The sequence below is a fragment of the Gekko japonicus genome, unplaced genomic scaffold (genome assembly GCF_001447785.1).
Source record: "Gekko japonicus isolate JY-2015 unplaced genomic scaffold, Gekko_japonicus_V1.1 scaffold183, whole genome shotgun sequence".
NCBI lineage: Eukaryota > Metazoa > Chordata > Lepidosauria > Squamata > Gekkonidae > Gekko > Gekko japonicus.
Window position 1 is genome coordinate 551,944 of NW_015175361.1, and position 25,501 is coordinate 577,444.

The following is a 25,501-nucleotide window of genomic DNA, read 5'->3' on the forward strand; positions in this document are numbered from 1 at the left end:
CTGGGGTTTGGGGATGCCACAGGCACAAAAAGCCACAAAGCATGGGACACTTGGTAAGGAGAGAGAGAACTGCTGAAATCTCCCCTGCTGTCTTCCTTCTGCTGGCAGAGACAATGTGACAGATAAAACTTCTTACTGGTAAGGTGGAATAGTGGTGATTCACCTGATTTCTCCCTCCTCGCTGCAGCCCTACTGCACTTCATTGCATTGTGTCCGTGAAGTTCCCCTGATCCCCCAACATTGCCTTCTCTGGATTCTTGGGACAATGTTGATGAGGGATGCAGGGAAATATCCAGATCCGCTGCCATGATCATGTTTTGGTCATGGTGCACAATATGCATCCCACTCAAGATTTAGCTGGTTACCTTGAACTGGTGTGTGAGATTCAGCATTCTTCAATACTGTGCACACAATAGCACATAGCATCTCCTCTCCTTGGATTGATTCCCCTGCCTCTCTGACATTCTGCAACTCTCATAGTTAGAGCTTTATTAGGTCTTCCTCAGCTGCCCTCTCTACCTCAACTGCCGTAGTGCACCCTTTCCCCATCCTCCTATCACTAGTTGCACAGGTTAACTGCTGACTGCTCATCATCAGTTAGAATTTCCATAAAAGGCCCATGACAGCACAGCAGCAGCCTGTGGCTGGTGGAAATAGCACAATTTTTAGCTTACCGTACATATGTATTTCAGCATTACCAAATACTGGTTGAGACAGTTGAACAAAACAAAGACTGAGGAATAGAGATGGAAAGTAGAAGAAGAGATTGGTTTTATACCCCACCCTTCACTACCCAAAGAAGTCTCAGAGCGGTTTACAATCCCTTTCCCTTCCCCTCCCCACAATAGACACCCTGTGAGGTAGGTGGAGCTGAGAGAGCTCTCTCAAGAACTGCCCTTGTGAGAATAGCTCTGAAAGAACTTATGACTGACCCAAGGTTACACCAGCAGCTGCATGTGAGGGAGTGGAGACTCAAACCCAGTTCTCCCAGATTAGAGTCCGCGCTCCTAACCCCTACACCATACTAGCTAGTGATACTACTAGCAAAAACAATATTTAAAAAACAAAACAAAAATGGCAGTTGTATATACTTGCCCACTAATCTCAATTTTGTGTCCAGACTGGAGAAAACAAATGTCTTCAAATAAGAAATGTAATGGGGACATCTAGGATCTCAGTGCTTCAGGACAATGTAACAAAAAGAAAAAAACCCCAGCAATTTTATTTCAAATAGTATGAGCATAGAACACAAGCACTCACTACATACTATGTATTTGCTGCCTATAGATAGTTATTTGCATGTAAAGTGCCAGACCTCACTAGAAGCTTTCCCTCAAAACTTGTTGGTTTTAAATTCTCTCAAGTTGCATGTACTGTTTTAGCCTAGCTGGATTCAGTGACTAGACCCAATTTCTATAGTACATCAGTGCATGAATATTAACAAGAAACCTGTTAAAAGGGTGCCTTTAATCACTTGCAATTTGAATTTCAGATTAGCTTCTTGGCAGGACAAAATGCAAAATTGGCCCTCTTACTTAAAAGAGTTTGTGGTTTTGTTGAGTTTTATATGGAGCAGGCTCTGCATTTATTATCCTCATTCATTACTTAAATGTAATCATTCCTTCATCATAAGCCAAAAATCAGGTCATTCAATTCTTGTTCTACGTTTTTATAAGAGTTACTTGCATCCCTGACCACATCTATCCAATACTATCTTCTTATCAATTCAGAATGATTGCTTCTTTTACAGGGAAATTGTCTTTACTAGGCAACTTCATGAAAAAGCTTCTGACCTAAGCTATTACTACATGGGATTTTATATTCATTCTTGCCCAAAAATGAGATATAAGGTAAGTATTAAGTTCCTTTATTAGAAAGTCTGATTTCAATCTGTCTTGAGTGTTTTATGTGGTTATGATAGACCTATATATTCCAGTTGATTTCCTCTCTACTTTTACATGGCCAAAATGGTACTGGATGCTGTTCAGTTTGGTTCCAAGAGTTGAAGCATTTTACAGCTCTATCTACTTAAGTCTTCATGGCCAAGATCCAAAGATCTGTAAGTTGTGCATGCCCAAAGGGATGCTTTATTCTTGGCTTCATTTTCTTCGACAGCTACTTCCCATGTGATACAGCAAAACTTTTTTGGGAGGCGTTTTTAAGAGGTAGCTTGTGATATTGTGTAAGGATCTCCTGCTCAAAGAAAGAAAAGAAAAAAACTTCCTTGGGCATGCCCAAGCTTTTGGATCTGCCTAAAATAACTCCTTGGATCCTGGCCATTTTTATTGAGGATTGGTAAATTTGCCCTATTTTTAATTGTGATAAACTGTGTAATTACAGTGAATGGTGAGGGGAATCCTGAGGCAGGAAAATGAGATGGGGTGCAAAAACGAAAGCAGGAAAGAAAAACTACAGTTTTTAAGTGAAGGATGTGCAGCAATATTTCCTGTTGAAGACTGTTCTTGCAGATATTCCAAATGCCGCTTTAAAATGAACAGTAGAAATAGACTTCATTTTTTTCTGTATATGGAAGAGACTCAAACTCTAGTACATTGGCTGATGACTGTAACACCCATGCCTTTAATTTAGAATCCGTCACCTTACCTCAGTTCCTAATTTCACATCCTCTGATCCTGCCTTAAATTAATGTTTCCTAACCCTTTTGTAAAGATTTCTCTTCTTGGCGAAGAACTCTTCTGTCCAATTTAGTCACTGGTGAGAAGTTTAATTTAAAGTGCAGTAGTGGTTCAGAATGTGCCATGAGTTGCTGACAAAATGGGTTTTTAGTGGTAATCTGGCTTTTCCATCCAAAAAGCAATACTCTTCCCACAGACGTTTTGGCATATATTGTTAGTGTTAAATGCAGTTTCCTATATTTGAATTCCTCGGAACTACAAAAGCATTCAAGGTACTAAAAGCTTGGTAAGGAACTGAAAAAACGAAAAAATACTTCAACCTTAGCAGTTACTTTTAACTCAGTAGCTAATTCCAAGGGACATGAACTCATACTCATTCCTTTTTTTGCAACAATAGATATATTACTAATTAAAGCTGTGACACCCTGAGTCAGTGGGTAAGTTATGTATTTACAAAGATATATAACAAGTAGTTGGCAAACTAAGAATAAGGTTGAATCCCAGAAAGGTATGGACATCAGGGTTCCCAGGTAAGGGGATCGAAGCTACTGAGTTAAAAGTACTTGGTCCACTGCTTTTAACTTGTTCATTAATGATTTGGAGTTGGGAGTAAGCAGTGAAGTGCCTAAATTTGCAGATGGTACGAAGTTGTTCAGGGTGGTGAAAACCAGTGAGGATTGTGAGGCACTCCAAAGGGATCTGTCAAGGATGGGCGAGTGGGCGTCAACATGGCAAATGGGGTTCAATGTGGCCAAGTGCAAGGTGATGCACATTGGAGCCAAAAATCCTAAATATAAATACACATTGATGGGGTCTGAACTGGCGCAGACTGATCAAGAGAGGGATCTTGGAGTTGTAGTAGATAACTCACTGAAAATGTCAAGACAGTGTGTGACTGCAATAAAAAAGGCCAATGCTATGCTGAGGATTATTAGGAAGGGTATTGAAAACAGATCAGCCAATATCATATTGCCCCTGTATAAATCAATGGTGCGACCTCATTTGGAATACTGTGTGCAGTTCTGGTCACCACACCTCAAAAAGGATATTATAGCTTTGGAAAAAGTGCAGAAAAGGGCAACTCGAATGATAAAAGGGTTGGAACACTTTCCCTATGAAGAAAGGTTAAAGCGCTTAGGGCTCTTTAGCTTGGAGAAACAACGACTGAGGGGAGACATGATTGAGGTTTATAAGATTATGCATGGGATAGAGCAGGTAGAGATAGAGGTACTTTTCTCCCTTTCTCACAATACAAGAACTCGTGGGCACTCAATGAAATTGCTGAGCAGTCGGGTTAGAGTGATCAACACATGGAATTCACTGCCACAGGAGGTGGTGGCGGCTACAAGCATGGACAGCTTCAAAGGGGAATTAGATAAGCAGAGGTCCATCAGTGGCTATTAGCCACAAGGTATAGATAGGGGCTCTGGAGCAAGCGATGCTCTGTCTTCTTGGTGCTTGGGGGGGTCAACAGTGGGAGGGCTTCTAATGTCCTGGCCCCACTGGTGGACCTCCTGATGGCACTGGTATTTCTGGCCACTGTGTGACACAGAGTGTTAGGCTGGATGGGCCTTTGGTCTGATCCAACATTGGCGTCTCTTATGTTCTTATGTTCTTAATTAAGTTTTTTACTATGTACAGACTGCCAGCAGCATTGCTTTATAGATGGGGCCAACCTAGTGGGTAGCATTGTGGGATAGCTACCAAACAGCCTGTGAGGTTCTACCTGTGTGACCACAGTGCTCCCTCTGGTGTCGACAGTGGAGGGATCAGACCTCTCTAGACGTTCTGCACCCCAGTCTGTCCTTTGGCATGCACACCCTCTGTTCTTCTCCTGTCCTCTGCCAGAGAGTCAGAGGGCAGATAGTAGAGGATGCTCTGTGTCAAGTGTTTTGTGTGACCAGTGAAAGGTGCTGGGAGTACCAGCCATCCACTGCGGGGAAAGACAAGTGACTGATGAGCAGCAGTTGCTGGTCCTAGTAGCAGTTGTGCAAGAACCAATGACAGCCAGGACCAACAGCTGCCGTTTGTTTCCTGTTCTCTCTGTTGGTGACACAACTGTGCTTGGAAGGAGGCCCCACTGGACAGCATCGTACTGAGGGCCCCAAAAATCAGAACTGGCCCTGCTTAGAGATGCCAATGTGATCTCTGAGATGGTACTGGGACTCCTATACTTGATTTGGTAATCTGAGTTGGGAGTGTAAGTTGAATCTCCTCATGGGGTAGTGGTCAGGTACTGATCATTCCACCCATATGGCTGTGAGATTCACATACAGGCAGTAATCACAAGGAGGAGTAACTTGCATGTGGCTGTAGATGTGTGTCAGATGTCAGCACAGTTAAAAATTCATCTCTGTGCTTGGGGCTTAAATGAGCTCTTTCTCAAAACAACTGTTCAGTGTGCTAAACCCCACACTATGTTCCTGTACCTTCCTCTCCAGTACTGTTGTCTTTTTATCCTATAATGTATTATCAGATAGTCCCTACTATATACTCCTTTGCTGGAATGCTGTTGTATGTGAACTGTTCTGGCCACCTTTTTGTTTGTCCTTCATTAACCTTGATCTTTATATAAGTTGTCAAAAGATACTCATTTTGTTTTTAAGTTGAGCTTCCTCGCCCTGCGGCATTTCCCAGGCTCTCTTTGCATGCACATTTTCATGCAAATTAGTTTCAATTTAAGCCCACAATGTCGCTTACTTTGGCCGGCTGTCTCCCTTCTCAAAAACTTTTCCACTGAGATTGCAATTTTAAAAAGGTATTCTTGGAAGCTTACAGTGAACTAATTGTGAGAAACGGTTACGTGTCTGTATGTTGGTTTAGTAACCGTTCTGTGACTTGAACAGGGTGTCTTGATTAAAAAAACTTCATCCAGATTTGCATAAGGGCCACAGGAAATGCATTTATTTCAGTCAGTCCATTTCATTCTCATAACAGTGGCTAGAATAGTAGAAAAGTTTCTGAAGTACCAGCCAAGAAACAAAAGGCCAATTCATCTGTGATTAATCATTACACTAAATACCTTTGATGGGCTGTGGTCATAAGCAAAGTTTTTCGGAATTGTGCAGTGCTTGAGAACCAGGTTCTGTGGTTAGGTTTTAGGGCAGTCAGCATCTTTTCTGCTGTATTGAAAGCTCATACAGTAGTAGCTCGCAATTCCACATCCGCATAGTCAAGCGTTGGCAGCCGAAATCCCCTGAGCTCTGGTTTTTTCACAGTTCCCTGACTCTGGAATTTAGTTAACCTCCCCCCACTTTTTTTAAAGCAAACTTGGCTTTGCTGCCTTAGCAAAAATGGAAAACCACGGTAGAGCAAATGCCCAACAGGATGTTGTTTAGCCACATACTCTTGTGAGTCTGCCACTAAAAATTGGAAAGGACTGCAGTATCTTTCCAGTCCTATACACCATGCAGCTACTGCTTTGTTCCTTGGTGGATTCTTTAGTCCACATCAACTTATTTTTTGGGCTTCATATGTCAAGGAGGACAATTGCCCTGACATGGATAGTCCAGGCTAGCCCAATCTCATCATATCCTGGAAGCTATGCAGGTCTGGCACTGGTAAGTATTTAGATGGAAAACCACCTCGGAATACCAGGGTTGCTATGTAGAAGCAGGCAGTGGGAAACCACCTCTGAGTATCTCTTGCTTTGCAAACCCTACGCGGTCACCATAAGGTGGCTGCAGCTTGATGGCAAAAGAAAGTAAAATGAAAATAAGTTGTTCTCTGGTGATCCTTGGATTGGGGCAGTCCTCATGTTTGGGAAAGGATCCTCCTGTCCGGAAGCAGGATCAATCAGCTGAATTTGATCCTGGAGGGGAGGGACTTGCCCAGGGATCGCCAGTCTTATCGGAAGATGACGGCAGTGCTCCTCTTGAGCGCAGCATTCCAGTCTTATCTGCCCTGCTCCAGGAGCAGGAAGTTGACGGCAGTGCTCCTCTTGAGCGCAGCATTCCGGAGAAGAAAAAGAGAACTGAGCCTTCAGTCGGAAGCCAGAAGGGACCTCAGAGGGGGAGGAAAGGGCCCATATCCCCCTCTTCTCCAGCTGTGCTGCAGAAGAGCAATGCGAGCAAGGGAAAGCCAATGGCCCTTGGGTCTCCAACAGGCCCACGCACAGCCACAGACTCACACAAAGATCCCCAATCTTTGGGTTGGGGGGATCCCCCTCTGTTTTTTTCTGAGGGCATGGTTGAGTCAACAGCAGCCTGTTGGTCATGCCAGCAATCGCCGCTCCCCTCCCACAAGCTTAGCAGGCACCAGCTCCATAGGACATCAAAGGAGCTGGTAAGGTTATCCTGTGGTAAGGTTATCCTGTGACAAAGGGGGATTGTTTTTTCAGCTGTTCCTGGGACCAGGATGGGGCGGGGCAGAGTCCTACTCAGTCCCTCCCCCAAGTTCTGAGAGTAAGGAAGACATTTTGTCCCCTGGCTTCTCCACAGGAGGGCTTGCTTTCACTTTCCCTTGTGGCATGCAGAGGTGTTTTTGGTGGGAAAATGGAAGCAAAGGTGGTGTCTCTCTACCTCCTAAGGCCTAGGGAGTAGGTGACCTGGGCCTATCTGGCTCTTCAGATTCTATCCCCATCCAGGCTTCTCACTCAGGAGACTCCCAGGCTTTCCGTTATAGGGAATCTTCTGTCACAAGGGTCAATAACACACCCTTGACCCAGACATGTTACGCCTCACAGCTTGGAGATTGAGCGCAGCCAATTAGAAAAGATAGGTCATCCTGATAGAGTTGTTAGGTCCATGTTAGAACCGAGGAAAACCTCTACAAATAGGGTTTATAACTATACCTAGCAGATACTTCAAGAATGGTGTGTCAGTAGGAACTTGGAGCCCCTGTCAGCATCAGTTAGCAAACTACTATCTTTCCTTCAGGATGGTTTGGAGAAAGGTCGGGTGTCGAACTCATTTGTTATGAGGGCCGGATCTGACATGAATGAGACCTTGTTGGTCTGGACCATGTGTGTCATAAAATGTAATGCTAGGTAGTGGAGATATAAACTTTATAAAGGACACAAACACAAAGATTTTTTTTACTTAAAATAAAAACATGCTTAAAACAGCACTCTTGCAATATTTTGTTTATTTAACAATATCTGATAATGGACACCTGTTGCTCTGAATAATTGCATCAAAATATCTGTCCTGTTGCAATCTTGAGTATGCTGTTCAGGTGTGTATCTGTAAGCTGCAAACCTACTTTTGATTTATTGACATTCACCACAGAAATCTCATGCTCAGAGTTCTGAGTCTAGGACCCAGGGGAAAACATGAAATGGTTGAGCAATTGAGAGAGTCTGGCGAAGCAAGATATGATGCAGCAGCAACAGCAGCAGAACTGGAAGCAGGAGATGGCCAGTTCCACTGTGGGACTGATAAAAGCCCTCCGGGGGCCTGATCCGGCCCTTGGGCCGCATGTTTGACACCCCTGGTCTAAGCACTAGTATGCTGTAGCGTCAGGTAGTGGCCATATCAGCCATTAGAAATACTTGGAAAGGAAAATCCTTGGTTCAGCACCCCATATTACAAGGTTTTTAAAGGGAGCTGCCCTGCTGTATCCTCCTCAGGTCCATCATTTTCCCACTTGGTGGGTATTACATCGGCTAGACAGGTGTCAGAGCTGAGTGTGCTGTCTATAGATAGGGAGCTTTGTGTTTTCCAAAACAATAGGGTGGTACTACATCCTGACCCAGCATTTGTTCCCAAGGTGAATTCCACTTTCCACAGGGCAGAGGAAACAGTATTACCCTCCTTCCGCCCTAATCCTAAACATGACAGGGGGGAGAAGGAGTGGCATTGCCTGGACATACATAGATCTTTAAGCTTCTATTTGGATAGAACCCTTTTGCAAGTCTGGCACACTCTTTGTGTCTTTAGGAAGTCAGCCCTGGGGCATACAAGGCCAAGGACCTGGAGCCACTCCGGGGTATCACTACTCTCTCCCTTAGAGGAACAGCAACACTTGTAGCCTATAGGTCCTTCCCGTTGTTAGAGACAGTTTGTGAGGTGGCTACTTGGAAATCAGTGCATTCCTTTACCAGGCATTATAGAATTGACAAAATGGCTTCTGCCGAGGTAGCCTTCAGTTAGAAGAGTTCTACAGCATACCCTCTAGGTTCTGAAGCTGGACACCCACCCTGGGTACACTGCATTCTTATGTCCCAAACGTGAGGACTGCCCAATCCAGGGACCACTGGAGAATGGAAGATTTGTCTTTACTTACTGTGAAGCTTCCTTCTCGGTGGTCCGGGAGTGGGGCAGTCCTACCCACCTAAGAGCTTTTCTTGGGATGGCTTTGAGAACTCTGGGAGATCAGCTGGAGAGTGGTAAGGTCGTGCCCCCCTGCAGACATCTGAAGAGGAGGGACTTTAAAGGGGTGTACTCCAACTGAGCATTGTACAGTTTGTAAGATTTAACAGTTATTAGGGTTGTTTAACCTGTTATAGTTTGGTTTACATTATAACTGTTGGAGGGGGAGTTTTCTTTCTTTCCATCCATATAATTCGTTTTGGGAGGCATGGCTTGGAAACAGACTGAAGATCCCTCTCCTCTGGGATCAAATTTAGCTGATCGACCCTGCTTTTGGAAAGGAGGAGCATTTCCCAAACAAGAGGACTGCCCCACTCCCAGACCACCAAGAAGGAAGTTTTGATATCAGTGACGGGCAAACTCCCATCAGTTTACTTTGGAGCAGGGACAGCATTGGCAAGTATCTTTCAGGAATACTTAAAAAAAAAAAAGTAGGGTAACTTTTTTTCTGTGTTCAGCTCTAGATCAGCTTTTAAAATATGACATTAACCAATGTGTAAAGTCATTTGTGGGAGTGTGTAATTATACTTTCCCAAAGTATAATTTTAAGGCTCCAGAGAACTATGGGCAAGACTAAGAAATCTCCTAGGAAAATGAAACTTCCTAATCTTGAACCTGTCTGACCAATCTCCAGGAAGCTTCCTAACTACGTCCACAGACTTGCAAACTTTGCTGTTTTTATTCCCCCCCCCCCCGCTTTTCCCCGGTCTTTATTTTCTGCACCTTTTTAGCTTATGGTTAGGAGGCAAAAACATTGTTTTCACTTTTGCACTATAAACTTTAAAAGGTCAAGAAAATGAAGGTTTGTTAATAAGACTACTTTTTCATCTGAAAAAAATATTTGAAACAAAATTTACACCAGTCAGCTTCGCATTAGGGAATGTCTTGCCAGTCTATTTTGCAGACTTTTTGAGAATACAAGTTTAATGCATAGTGGGGACGTAGTATAAGATATTTTGATTGCTAAAAACAAGATGTTTTGATTGCTGAAAACAATCTAAGTGTCTACAAAATGGATTCAGACAATCTAAACAATCTACAGATTTTTAGTAATATTTCAAGAAAACATTGCTGTTGAGAAGTGAAGGCAACAAGTATCTCAAATATTTGATTCAATTTTGATAAATTTTCAAATTATTAAGGTTAAACTGGCATTGTGGATTTTTTTAGTCACATGAAATGTCAAACAAGGTCTGCAGTGGTACAGAGTGGTATATGCTGCTTCATTATTTGGATTCCATTCTCTCATTGTCTCTTCAGTTAATTGAGCAATCTTCTGTTTAGAGCACATAAAACAGAGTACATCTGTTTTAATTTATCCTGGAACAGTGAATCATGGATCACTGAAAATGAGCTTCTTTGAATGAATGAAAGGAAAAAAGAAAGTAAGACTTTCCTTTCCTTCATGTTCATTTGACAGTGTCAGATAATGCTTGTGACTTGACCTGGCAGCAATGCTCCCTCTCAGCTGTGGAGTCTTGTGAACAAAAATTCTACTTTGTGAGCTACTGGCATTACAGTTGTGAGTGAGCAATTTGGCTACTGCATAAATTAGTTTGCTCTGGAGCAATCCTTCCTGAGCTAAGTCAAAAATGTGTCAGCCAGTGGCTAGAAAACTGAGCTAGCTCACACTAACTCAGCTTAGAGGGAACACTGCCTGGCAGGAATGTAACTGCTGCTGAAGTTCTGAATGCTGGATTGCCAACCTCCATGTATCAGAATGACCAGGAATTGTTTTGCCTTGATTTTGTTGTTCAGTCGCACAGTCGAGTCCGACTCTTTGCGGCCCCATGGACAAGATCTCACCAGGCCCTCCTGTTTTCCGCCGTCCTCTGAAGTTTGCTCAATTTCATGTTCGTTGCATCTATGACACTGTCTAACCATCTCATCCTTTGCCATCCCCATCTTCTTTGACCTTCAATCTTTCCCAGCATCAGGGTCTTCTCCAGTGAGTGCTCCCTTCTCATTTGGTGGCCAAAGCATTTGAGCTTCAGTTTCATTTTCTGGCCTTCCAGGGAACAGTCAGGGTTGATTTCTTTTAGGATTGACTGATTTGATCTTGTTGGCAGGGTGATGTTTCTACTTTTTATCATGCTGTTTAGGTTCGCCATCGCTTTCCTCCCAAGGAGCAGGCGTCTTTTAATTTCATGGCTGCTGTCACAGTCTGCGGTGATCTGGGATCCCAGGAACGTGAAGTCTGTCACTACTTCCACGACTTCCCCTTCTATTTGCCAAGGAGTGATGGGGCCAGATGCCATAATCTTAGTTTTTTTGATGTTAAGCTTCAAGCCCACTTTTGCGCTCTCCTCTTTTATCCTGAGCAAGAGGCTCTTCAGGTCCTCTTCACTTTCTGCCATTATATCTGAGGTTGTTGATCTTTTCCCCAGCAATCTTAATTCCCACTTGTGATTCATCCAGGCCAGCATTTCGCATGATGTACTCTGCATATATATTAAATAAGCAAGGTGACAATATACATCCTTGTCGTACTCCTTTTCCTATGCTAAACCTATCAGTTGTTCCATATCCGGTTCTAACTGTCGCTTCTTGACCCTTATACAGGTTTCTCAAGAGACATGTGAGGTGGTCTGGTACTCCCATCTCTTTAAGGACTTGCCATAATTTGTTGTGATTCACAAAGTCAGGCTTTAGCATCGTCAATGAAGCAGAAGTAGATGTTTTTCTGGTACTCTCTTGCTTTCTCCATAATCCAGCGAATGTTGGCAATTTGATCTCTAGTTCCTCTACCTCTTCGAAACTCAGCTTGCACTTCTTTAAAGCCTTGATAGGCTTTAGCAAACTCTGGGGATGACAGAAAGTAGGTTCCTGAGCAACTCCAAGGAGAACTTGCACTCTAGCACAAATATAAAAAAACAGGAAGACCCAATGTTTGGCCTCATTGCAGTAACAAGCATAGGTGTGCAGAGCCAATTCCAGGGCTCTAACCAGAGAGTTAGTTTCCCTCTCAAGAGCAGATTCTGAGGGATGTTCAGTATGCACTATGTTATGCCAGGTTAAATAGAAACAAAGCATGACAGAACCCGATATTATTATTTTATACCCCAGTTAACTTGAATCACCAGGGAATTAGCTAGTTGCAAGTGGGCACCTGCAAGGGACTTGTGGGAAGCATCTCATTTCCCCCTCCCCTGCTATCTTCCCTTTTCATTTCCTAAAACCCCATAGCCTATCCCCTTTTCCTGCTTCCTTCTCTCCTAGGGTTGTGCCTGGAGATCTCCTGGATTCACAACAAATCCCACAACTACAGAGCTCAGTTCCCGTTAGGGTTGCAAGCTCCAGGTTGGGAAATTCCTGGAGATTTGGGAGTGGAGCCTTGGGAGGGCAAGGTTTGGGGAGGGAAGCAGCCTCAGCAGGGTCTACCCTCTGACGCAACCATTTTCTCAAGGATATCTGATCTCTGTCATATGGAGAGTAGTTGTAATTCCAGCTTATCACTGGCTTCCACCTGGAGGTTAGTAACCTAGTTCCTCTGGAATGGCTGCTTTAGAGGGTGGAGTCTCTATGGCATTACACCCCTCTGAGGTCCTTCCCTTCCTCAAGCCCCACCCTCCTCAGGCCCCACCCCCAAATATCCAGGAATTTCCTAACCTGGAGTTGGCAACCCTATCTCCTTCCCAACCTACCTTTATCTGCCCCTCTATCTTAAGCTCCCCCCCCCAGCAACCTCTGCCTAGGAAAACTATGGCCCAGTTGCGTAGTGCCACAGTTCCCTGCCTCATTCTCTCCTCCTCAGCCATTCACCAACCTACCTTTTATCTACCTCCCATCTTCAACTATATTTATTATTTATTTACTTGATTTATACTCCACCTATATCCACAGTGGGGACTCACGCAGCTCACCTTGTTCTCCTTTCCTCCTTTGTATCAGCACAATAACTCTGTGAGATAGGTTAGGCTGAAAGTATATGACTGGTCCAAAATCATCCAGTGAGCTTCCAGAGCAAGATGGGGATTTGAACCTGGGTCTCCCAGACCCTACGCTGGAGCTCTAACTGCTATAGCACCCTGGCTTTCATAGGGTGGCTGCTGTTGAACAGTAGCAAGCAGCCAGACCTAGTTGAGTCATGCAAGTTGAGTGGTATCAGGTCACTCAGAGGCTGCTGCCAGGCCTAGAGTTGTTATAGAGGCAATATACAAGCACCTTGCCCCAGGAACATTCTGTCAGAGAAATTCTTGCAATTAAGTCATGATACATCGGTGAATATTATGGATTTTTGATACCTACTAGTTGAAAAGACAGACCAAGAGTCGCTGTTTTCATTCACTCTCGGAAGAAGAATAGTATCGAAACGATAGAGCATTCCGGGGACCATCGTCAACACATCATTTTCTATTGTCTTGTATATTTATATAATTTTCTGCACACATTTTTGTACAATTTTGTGATTATTATTGAAATATTATCTAGCGCAGTTACCTCACAGTTTCTTTCTTCTTTTTGCGGTCTGTTCTGTGACTGTGACCATCATTTTTGAGGAACAGTAGCAAGCAGCCAGACCTAGTTGAGTCATGCAAGTTGAGTGGTATCAGGTCACTCAGAGGCTGCTGCCAGGCCTAGAGTTGCCAACCTTCAGGTGGGACCTGGAGAGCTCTCAGAATTACAACTGAAGTTCAGGCAACGGAGATTTGTCCCTCTGAAGAAAGTGGCTGTTTTAGAGGGTGGAGTGTATGTTGTTATATCTGACTGAGGTCTCTTCCCTCCCCAAACCCTGCCTTCTTTGAACTCCACCCACAAAATCTCCAGGAATTTCCCAGCCTGGAGCTAGCAACCCTAATCAGGCATTGTCTCAATGAATCACCCTGAAAAGGACAAAATATGCCTGGAAGGCACCCTTTCCCCCTGCCTTTTATGCACTGAAATGCAGCCTGGAATATTATTGTTGCTTAGCAACAGCTTCTGTCAGAATCCCTTGCTTAAAGGTACAGGCACTCCTTTTATTATTTCCTATTTTTTAAAAAAACAACAAAAACCCCCCACACCCCATGTTTAGTTTTTTTTAGATCTCACATTTTTCTGGGAAGCTGGGGCCCTTTCAGGTTTGTAGAAAGATCTGTTTTGCCTGTTCACAGCTCCAGTCACCAGATTTAAGTATCCAAGTAATTTCTGACTGCTATTAAAATATAAGATTAACAGCATCACATGTGGTACCTATAGTATTTCTCAGGCAAACTAGTCTTTTGTTCAGCTTTCCCCCCTTTGCTGTCATCTATGTGTAAATTACTTCAATGGTCATTTGTTTGAAAAGGAGACCTTTGGGCTTATGGGAATATACATTTTGAAGCAATGGCAAGGTCAAACTGAGCTTCCATTTTGTAAGATAGCTGCTTCTGAATAGCATGAAGTGGCTATTTAAAAGTTACTATATTTACCAGATGTACATTTACTGTGAAATCCTGTTTAAATCTGTATTGATGCTTAGTGTTTAGTAGTTTAGAGCAAAGAATACTGAAGGGCAATCCTGTGTGTATTTCCTTGAAAGTGGATTCTTCAGAGTTCACTACGAATGAAAGGGTCGGTCATAAACTGTTGCACCAATACTTCTCTTCTCTGATGCACTGCCCCAGGCATACCTAAGACACCACATAGCTTAGACACATCCACCCAGGCAGGAGCAACTGCTCTTCTCTAACAATACAGACTTGGAGAACTTGGTCTGGAAAAAAAGAGTCACTCTGTTTATGTGAAGTAAGGTCAGAACCTCTTGTGAGTGCCTCTACCAGTTACACACAGTGCCAGAAAAATTGGGCCTGTGAAATTTCTAAGTTTCTGAGTATTTCTCCTGTTTACTGTGTACACAGCTATGTCCTATAGGATGGGTTACATTGGCAAAGCTGAGCTGTGGGTTTCCAGACAACTGTTTTAAAGGGTAGTCCATACCACATATTATCTTTCAGTGAGAGTTTCAGGAAACCTTGTTCGCTTTCACTGATTGACGTGTATTTCATGAGACACAAAGCCCGGCTTGTCCTAAAGTTCGTTTTGGCTGCTTGTATCAAACAGCAGCAGGTTTAAGAAAGTTGTTGCTGCGTTGAGTACATTGTGAAACCTGGAAACATGTTGAAGTAAGAAAGTAGCTTGCGAGTAGCGGAACACTTGAAAACACAGGTGGCCTTCTCTCTTTTGCTGTATTTGGATTTCCCTCTCCTTTCCAAGTGCTCCGGCCAGGTTGCAGTACAGTAGGCTCATTGTGTGGTCTTCACTACCATGTGAAGTAGGTAAATTAACCTGAGAAATAGTGTCTCCACAACACAGCAATGTTGGTGGCTTATTATGGATTTGAACTAGTCTTTATATCCTGCACACTGGCTGTCTTTGCCCCTCACTTACTTCCTGACAACTCAGCACTTTAATGACATGGGTGAATACAGTTAACTTGCTATCTTGTCCACCTAAAGCCAATCTTAATGTTACATGTGCAAGATACATGGGCAATCTCTATACAGGTATAGAATTTTCCCCTTGTCCAATAGCCCAACTGTATATATAGTTCTGTATACAAGGTATTTCCTGCCAACCTAGCAGTTCGAAAGCAAGAAATTGCAAGTAGATAAATAGGTACAATTGAGCAAACTTCAGAGGACGGCGGAAGACAGGAAGGCCTGGCGGGATCTGGTCCATGGGGTCGCGAAGAGTTGGACTCGACTGTGCGACTGAACAACAACAAAAATAGGTACTACTTCGGTGGGAAGGTAACAGCATTCCATGGGCCTCGGCGTTTAGTCATGCTGGCCACATGACCACGGAAATGTCTTCGGGCAATGCTGGCTCTTCAGTTTGGAAATGGAGATGAGCACCGCCCCCTAGAGTTGGATTCAACTAGCTTTTGAGCAAGGGAAACCTTTACCTTTATACAAGGTATACTTCTGTGAACTTGCAATGACAGGCCATGTCAAGTTTATGCAGCATTAACAAAACTTATCAGACCACCTTAGAAGAATCTAGGTGCATCACATCACAGTGCAGTTGACAAACCTTTTGAATAACTGCAAAATACGATGGTGGGCCTGCCTCCCATTGACTTTTCAACATGTATGTGTAAACTTATATTTTCCCAAGTGAATAATAAGTTGGGGGGGGGGAGGGAAATATATATGTGCAAGGAGTGGACATTGTAGTCACACTGTATGAGATATCATACTTGTTTTGTAAGAAAGGAAGCTTGTTGAATACATTTATACAATGTTAATTTATTTTTAAAATCTAACACAAAAACAGTAGAAAAATACATTAACCTTCCACCTTTCCCATTTTAAAAAAATCTGTACTCGCTTAAAGTTTAAATTTCAGGTCAATTGAGGGATAAGAGAAAGGGGTTAATAGCTCCTAAGTTATTAGGGCTAATTTGACTGCTGCTGTCAAAGGGAGCTGCCAGAAAGATTAATTCCAGATTCCCATAACAAGCTTGAGACAAACTGTTCTTGAATGAGACACTAGGGAGAATTTGATCACATCTTATTCATGCCATAGTGCAGTTATATGCTTGCTAATCACAGCAGAATACAAAAAAAAGTTGTATTGAGATTAGATGTCACCTAATATAATGACCTGTTAAGATGCCATGATTTATATTACCGAAGTATACAGGGGGATGTCCCTAGAAACCTTGCATCTTTTATACCATGTAAGTGTGATTTTTTGTTCCTGGAGTGTAAGTTCATTATTTCTCATTATACCTTACCTGTTTGAAAGAAAGGGCTGATGTTAAGCACTAAATTGATGTGCTTTTGCATCACCCAATATTATTTGCTTTTCCCCCAGAAATATGGTGACTTTTGTAGTTCTATGGTAGGTAAATAGTTTTACAGTTTCTAGTAAATTTGTATTTGAGAGGGAAAGATGTGTTAATTTGTGTTACATGAAGTATTCAGCTATTTCACAGTCTAGAAAGGTATTGGTTAGAGATTGGCCATTTTGCTATTGGCTGATGAGATCGGTATCGCTACTTTTAACTTCTATAAAATTTGTATCAGTAAATAAAAGGTTTAGGGTGGCTTCTATAAATGAAGCAGTACTGGTATGTGGCAGTATTGCAGTATTGCAGAGAGATAAATGTTGGCAAGAATTGGAGTACCATTGCCGATGATGATTAGATCTGTGTTCTCAGGGATTTTGAATCAAAATACCCATTATTTGTCTGTGCAGTTGTTTTAAAACTGTTTTCATTTAGCTGGTGAATCTTACTGTAATATGGACTTTGGTCATTTGCAGTGGCAATATTACAATTACTGAATAAGTTCTATCCTTTACTAATTATATTGAAGTAGATGGCTAAGTGAATTTTAATACAGTAAATCCAAATTGTTGTTTACTTCCATGCTAAAATATATGATAATATCTATGTTTGAATAAGAACTGGGGGTCATTGCTGGCTTTATTTTGTAATACGTTAGAACAGTAATTGAACTGGTACAGACACATGCCATTTATTTTAAAAGCAAAATGTCAGTATTATGGTGGCCTCCAGAGATGCCACATTCTTATCCAAGATTACATGAAATCGAGCAGGCTTTAAGGGTAATGCCTTATTTGGAGTCATAGGGGTCAATAGATCTTTGACATGTCTAAATCCCAGTTCCAAACAAAAGAATCAATAAGGGGATTGGTTGTTTTTGTACAGTTTATTTACTTTGTTATGTCTTGTGATAATGGAGAGACTGGCAAACTGCCATCTTTGTTTTGTAAACAAAAGAAAGTACCATGTACAGAATCCAAAAAGGAAAGGAAACAATTCGGATAGACTATAAAGAATTTATATAATATGTATTGTTTTGTGTAATAATCATAATAATGAACAATAAACAAAAGTAATCAAAATGTATACAATGTAAAAAATGAATTCACAAAATCTGATGGAATAATCCAAAAGTATTCTTCCAGAAGTTGCTACTTGTGAGAGAAGCAATCCACAATCCTGTCCTTACAGGAGAAGCGATCTGATGGCTACCTGGATGTACAAGCCACTTCCAGCTTTTCTTTCTCAAGAATCACTTTAACAATTCCTCATATAAATTCTTTTCTGGAACCAATCTCCATCCTTATAAGTGCACATGATTACCAGGACTCTTTTTGTAGCAGGAACTCCTTTGCATATTAGGCGACACACCCCTAATGTAGCCAATCCTTCAAGAGCTTACAGTAGCCCCTGTAAGAAGAGCTCTGTAAGCTCTTGGAGGATTAGCTACGTGTCACATAATATGCAAAGGAGTTCCTGCTACAAAAAGAGCCCTGAATTGCAGTAGCAGGAGATACAGAAAAGAGAATCCCTGCACTGTTTATTTCCAGTTATATTGTCTCTTGTTATTGTTTGTGGTCATTTGATTATTTTGTGATTATTACACAAAATCATAATCTGTTTTAAATTGTCTTAGACATTTTTAAATTGGGTTCTTCCAACCCCAAATTGTCTTGAAATAAGCTAAGAATGTGTAGTTGTATCTTATTTTCCTCTCTAAAAATCACATTAGCTAATAGTGAATGAAATAAAAAGGAGGATTTTGCCCACCTGCTGTTTAACTTGCTTGGGCTCTTTTCCTGTCCTTGAATTTTCTTCTTTTTCTTTTTTGTGTGTTTTATGTGCGTTTATGCATGTGAGTGTGTGTGAATCTGGAAGTCATAGTGATGTCTGGTGACTATGTGCACCTGGAAGTCATGGTGACCTCTGGTGGCTGACCCCTACTGGGGGCCTGGAGGATATTAAGAGAGGTGGCTGAATAAAGCCTGCCCCTGCCGTCCCACCTCTGGTATTTCAAGGAGGTCTCCCATCCAAGTACCCTGTTTCCCCGAAAATAAGACCTACCCCCAAAATAAGCCCTAGCAGGATTTCTATGCATTTGTGGTATAAGCCCTAATGTGTCTTCTTGAGAAAAAATAAATATAAGACAGTGTCTTATTTTCGGGGAAACACGGTACTTGCCAGAGTCGACCCTGCTTAGCTTCCAAGATCTGATGAGATTGGGCTTGCCTGGACTATTTAGGTCAGGGCTCCTTGAAATTTTTTCAAGTTGTCAGTGGGTTTGATCAGGTCAGTTTCCTCATCCCCTTTCATCCCCCCCCCCCCCCGTTTGCCCCTGCCTCAGCTGCTTTTAATATTCTGTGGTCCTCCCCATACCTGACAGCAAGCTTTCTTAGTTCTCTTGGGGATAGTCAGGGCAGTCCTTTGTTTAATGTACAAAGAAGGTGGTTTTTTTTCATACATACTGTCAATTTGGTATTAGAAGAATAATTTCATCTATTTAAATTCCTTATTCAACCACGAATGATCATGATTATATGATCTCTGTGTACTGGGAAGATATGTTAACAGTTTTATAAATCTTTGAGTTCTGAATATGGAGTGTCATGGGCTCATTTGTGCTCACTCTTGTTTGTCTGTCTAAAATATATTTGAAAAGAAACATTCCAGAATTAGTGGATAAGGAGGTATTTCAGTTAAATGGAACTGTTACTTCCCCCTTATTTGTAACTGTTACTTTTTTCATATTATTGCAAAGCAGGGCAACTTGTAAAATTTATAAACTAAAAGAGCTAAAAGGAATCAGAGGCACAAAATATTTATACATAGGGTAATTAATTTGTTTTCTTTAAATCCACTGAGTGCCTGCATGCTTGTAATATTTGGTTTCTCCGAAGAACTCTTTTTATACCCGTCACTCATTTGGCTGTTGTTATTTCAGCTTTGAATAAACATTCACCCATCTTGGCTCAGTGGAGAATCCATAAAAGATTCTGTTGCTGTCACCAGCAGTCTGGAACCAAGGTACAAAAGTAGCTGTAGACTAAATAATATTTATGAGATTAGTCCTTCAAGACCAATAATCTTTTCATTCCATTGTTTTAGCATAAGGTGAAACACTAAATACTCTTTTGAGAATTCTAGTTCTTTTCCAGGCCTTGTAACTCATAAGATAAATTATTCAGTAGTGGCATTCACGACAGTATGATTGTTTTTCATTCTCCGTATGAAAGCTCCTGAAAAAAATTGGCACACTAAGAGATCTTTGTGCCTGTATGTTATACAAGTTGTTCTTTAATTAGAGAAATTCAGCTAAAAAACCAAAAATGCTTCACCAGTAATCAAGGAGTCCTCCCTATCTTGAAGAAGTAAGCAAGTATAAACAAAAGGGGCGGGGGGTTTGAACAGACCTGCAGCCAACCCCGAAAGTAAGAAACATTAAAATATGCAAAACTAAATTACTGTAAATCCAATAAATTCTAAAATGATCATCATTTAATCAACATACAGTAAATATTTTGTTTATATATTTATTTCATTCCATTTATTAATCACGTATCTCCACAATTATGGAGCTCTAGGCAATGTACAAAGTTCTAAAAACATAAAAACCATGTCCAACAACATACAGTAATTAAAAGCAAGTGGCAAAATTTTGTACCTTCCTACCATATCTGGTATGTGAGTGCTTCACACGTTCAAGGGGAAGTAAGTTCTATAAGGAATAAGGGTCCAGGTAGGGTTCCAGCCATGATGTTAACAGTTGCTGTCCTCAACCGAATGCCTGGTAGGACATCTCTGCTTGTATAACTGTAACATATAAAATTCTCCTCTTGGCAGATACAAGGCCAAATATTCTTTGATGAGCTTTGTGTATCAGTGGTCATGCATAAAATATACAGTGGATTCCTATGTCACGTATGCAGGCAACCCATGTAAACAATTGCCAACAATAATACACAGAATTAGACATCAGTAATATGAATTGTGTTTATGTTGTTGGACCATGTTCAGTGAAAGTTCTTTCAAAAGCTCTAACCATTATGTCATCAATTAGATATCTCAGTAAAATTGCTTATGGAGTTCCCAGACACCAAAGAATCAAATCTCTTAGAAAAACTACTTTGCAATTTCCTATAAATAGCTGTGTTTAAAAGTTCATAAACATTTTTTTACCATTAACCAAATTGATATGCTTTTAATGGTAATGGCAAAGATGATTTGTCTGGTTAATTACTGAGGAAGACAGCTTGTCAAAACAAGTTTGGTCCTTTATCTTAAAACTGACAATAGTAGAATTGTGTCTTATGCTTTACTAATTGAAACACTTTGAAAATACTGATGGTATTTGATAGCCCATCATATCTTGAATTCATTAAAAAGGTGCAAACTCTTCCCTCAAGTAGTTATAAATTATGTGTTTTAAAAGATGTGTGCAGTGGTTCTACAATGATTGTCAGTTAATATGTGAATCCATAAGCCTTTATTTTTTTAAAAAATCAAGATATTGGGTTGTTATAGTGTAGAATCTTTGGAATCTAAAAATATGAGGTGTTCTGGTTCCACTTGCTGGTGAGAAGTGTTGTGGCTCTTGCAGCAGCTTATTTTATTATTATTAGTCATATTTGAGGTGTCTCACTAGTAATTTACAAGTTCAGGTTCATCAGTGGGTTTTTTATCTTTACTGGAGATTTGCTAACTATAATTGAAAGGTTTGTTTATATTAAAATAGCTTTTTAAAAACTGGCTTGTGTTAGTACTATAGGGATGAACAAGGTATGTTAATACCCCGCTTGCAGGGTAGGGTGGGGTAAAAACTAAAAAAAAAGTAAATAAAATATACAGCTGAGGCAAAAATATTAACAAAGTATTCTGCTCTTTTGATGTTGATGGAACATAAAAAATTGTTCAGGTAGGGGGACACTGAAAGTTTACTCTGTTGGCCTTCCACAAATAGTTGATTTTGTGACCTTTCTAAATATCACTTATATCTCTTTTTTTCATAGCCAATAGATCAAGAAGCAGTCACATAGCCATGCTTTTATCTGCACTGGTGTATCTAGATTAAGGTTGCCAGCCTCCAGGTGGTGGCTGGAGTTCTCCTGGGATTACAACTGAAATCAGTGTACCTGGAGAAAATGGCCACTTTGGAAGGTGGACTCTGTGACATTATACCTCACTGAAGTCTCTCCCCTGCTCAGGCTCCACTCACAAAATCTCCAGGTATTTTCCAACCCAGAGCTGGCAACTCTATCCTAGATATTTGTATATTGAGGATGAACAATTGAAGAACCTCTGAGAGGAAGGTTAATTATGTTTTAATGCTGAATTAAGAATAGCCAGTTAGAAGATTGTTGGTAAAGTGATGAGCTTGAGGCATAATAAAGGAAAATTTGTGTTGTGGTGGAAGGTCCTTGTGAACTGATTACAGCTGTAGATCAGACTGAAAAATTGAGAACTTGCTGTAGGGAACTTCCTATCCCAGTAGGACATAATTATTTAATTGGTCTCTTCCAGCTCTTATTTCACTGTTTCTATTAAAATTGTTTTTACACGGGATTCACCTGGCAGTCAGTGTTACTTTCTGTAACCTTGTAAAAGGCCAGTGCATCGCTGCAAGAACCAAGAATGCTTATATTTAACATAGGTAATACATTTTAAAGCATCTTTTAGAAACCTGTTGTTTTGTCTCCTGTGAGCAGTTCAACATTTTCAAACCAATATGCTCCATGTATAATGGAACAGTTTCCCTTTTTTTCTTGGGCATAGCTTGTTAGGGTTCTCTGGAGAGCTAGTGAAAATTGAATAGTCCAGGAATATCTGCCCTGTTGGAGAGAAAAGGAAATGAGAATTTCTACACTATCAGATTTCTCTCAAGAAAGGTTAGTTTGACAGAAACAGGATTAATAGCATCATCTTCAAAACAACAGGGAATCAGTCTTCCTTTTTTCCTCCCATATTCATACTACTTCCTTGGGTCTTTTGCATGATTCCTTTGTCCCGGTTTTTAAAGATCACTTATGGGATAGAGTGATGGAAAATGCCTTTTGATTTTCAGTAACCTGAGTTTTGTACTAATACTGTTACAGCTTGTCTAGAGAGCTAGCTATGGATGTTCTGCTGACAAAATAGATCTTTTCCTACTTTCCCCCCTTCTCCAGCAGCCCTCTGTGATCCTCAAAATGCTTTGTCGGGGGACTTGGGCTGCAAAGAGGAGGAGAATTGGGAGAGATTACCCCTTCTCCATTTCAATCCCTGATTCATAAATAGACTAGCCTATGGGGCATTCTATTCCCAGATATCATGCTTATCTGGGGTTGTTTAAATATGATGAGCAGGACTGACTGCTTGTGAAAGAGGGGGCAGGGAATAGATGGGAGGAAGTGCAGTTGTGTCTGAAGATCTAAAATTGTCTGTCCAGTGCTTGGAATAAGAGATGATTGTGGCTGGTGAGTAGTCTTGGCCTTCCAGTTTCATGCCATCTTGTTGAGAGGATTAAGGGAACCTAGGCAGAAGCCTCTTCAGTCAAGGTGGTGGTGATAGCACGTGGCAGGGAAAGTAAGGAAGGAATGTGATTTCCCCTTTCTCCTGAGTCCCATACTTGTAAGTATATGCAAATATATAATTGGATTGTCCAAGTGTTTTAGGGCCCTCCACACCTGTGCCAAATAGGAGAGAAGTGGAAGAGTGCTTTGTTTGGCTTTCATCTCTTTTGATTTAGAGGTATATTGGGGCAGTTTGCATCAGATTTTCCAGCCAGCTACAACCAGCCTTGCTACTACATGTTTCTGAGAATCTGTCACTGTGAATTAATGAAAGAATATGTCTTGTGTGCTGTTACAAACTGAATTGGGTGAAAACTGGAGAAAAGCAACTGAAAAATGGGGGTGGGGCAAAAAAGAGGAATGTCACAAAGATCAGGTTCTGAGACACATGTGGTGGATCACAAGGGAAAAGTGCACTATGGGATGCAGAGATATAAATCTTAATAAATAAATAAATATGGAGTAAAATGGTGGAGATGATTATTTGAAATGTGGGAAAGGGACATTTCCCTTACCCCAGGCTTCTTTTCTGTGCTTGTCCCCTCCAAAAGCTGCTTTTCAGAAACAACAAATTAGATATCTGGTTATATATATTTATGCATAGCATGTAGTCACCCTGAGTGATAGTGGATGCTGACTTGTGGTCATGCGGGGTGGGGGGGGGGAGCAAAGCATGTGTAAAGGAAGCGAAAGGGGTAACCAGAGAATGGATTAAAAGAAAACACTGAGTTAAAATTATACTTTGAATGCTTTTCTGTGGATAAAGTAGCTGTGCAGCCCATTTGATAACAGTGTTGAAGTGATAAAAGTGCAGCCTGCTGTAAAACATATCCTGTTTTAAAACATGGATATAATTACTTAGCTGTGTTCATTGTGATAACTGGACAAGTGTATCTAATGTTTAAATCGCTTTTTAACAGGAGAGTTAGATCATTGTTACACTGGCATGTATGTGAACTCCCAGCAGGTCACAGCTGATGATTTACCACAAATGCACACTAAGCCCTTGTATTCATAATGTGTAGCACTGAAGGTGTGAAATACAGTTTAGTCAAGGAGAGGCACAAGGAGAGAATCCAGGATTAAAGGAGAAAATGTGCTAAATGGTCTGGCAACAGCTCAGCAATTTAAATTATTGGTGTTTTAAACAAAGTTAAGCTCCAACTTAAAGTATGCTTCCAGATTTCTGAAGTATGAGCTAGTAAGATGATCATAAAAGTGGTATGTATTGCCAGGAATAGAACACTTCAGATGTCACATTATCTTATCTGAAAACCATGGGTTTGCAAGAACGAATACCTTACATGTTTACACCCTCTTTCCTTGTGCTTCATTTAGTCTGCATGAATTTCCCTTCCCTACTCTTGTCCACATGCAGCTCTGAACCATGATTAAAGGTAGCTAGAAAGTGATGTGGGTAGGTATGTGTGAGCTCAGGAATTCCTTTGATTGGTGAGCATGATATGTGAACTGGACTGTTGACACAATGGCTTAAATGCTGTAGTACATGTGCACATGTTCCTTTCCTACCCTCTGTCTTCCCTCAGCAACTCTGTAAAGTGCTGATGATGGAAATTATGGGACTGTCATTGACAAAAGCCATGTAGCCCAAGAGGAGGGGGAACCAGGTGAAATCACCTTCCCCTTCTGTCCATGGAAGTTCCATTGGTACAGGAGTGGTACCAGGCTGTTTCTTTCCCTCCACTCCCCCATTCAGCCCCTTTGCTATATAGTTTTTCTCCTCTTAAGTCCTGTAATGTCCCGTATCAGTGTTCGGAGATCTTGGCGAGGGTGGGGGGAAGATGCTAGTGGGCGAAGGGAGGGATTTGTGTGCATCCTTTTTTATGTGTCACAGGATCCAAAGCCATGAAAACAGTGCATTCCTTCCTGTTTTGTTCTACGGGCTATTTTTTCAGTTTCAAGAGAACGGGAATCTCAGAGATGCTGGTTTATAATATATTTTTCAGGATGATCTGCATATCGAGAATATATTTGTTTGTTTATTTAGAAAAACATGTCAGTTCTCCAGAAACCTGCCTGAAGCAACTTACAAGATAAAAGAAATCAAATCAAAACAAAAAAGATATCCAACATTACAAACCCAGCCCAGCATAAAAACATAGACCATAAAAAAGACTACTGAAAGCTTAACAGTGGCCCTGGTCACACAGGCCGGATATCGCGGGGGGGAGGCGTGGCTAATTGCCCCGGCGCAGTTTGATGCGATATCAGATGCGCCGGTGGCACACCACG

The 25,501-nt window shown here is 41.3% G+C and overlaps 1 protein-coding gene across 4 annotated transcripts in view; it reads left to right on the forward strand.

Moving 5' to 3' along the window:
- Positions 1-25,501, forward strand: part of ATE1 (arginyltransferase 1) — a 102,037-nt gene that overhangs the window by 42,357 nt on the left and 34,179 nt on the right. For all 4 annotated transcript variants that reach the window (XM_015425400.1, XM_015425399.1, XM_015425398.1 and 1 more), the window contains exon 10: positions 1,751-1,850. In XM_015425400.1, the coding sequence (XP_015280886.1) occupies positions 1,751-1,850 (100 nt within the window). The remainder of the gene's footprint in view (positions 1-1,750; positions 1,851-25,501) is intronic.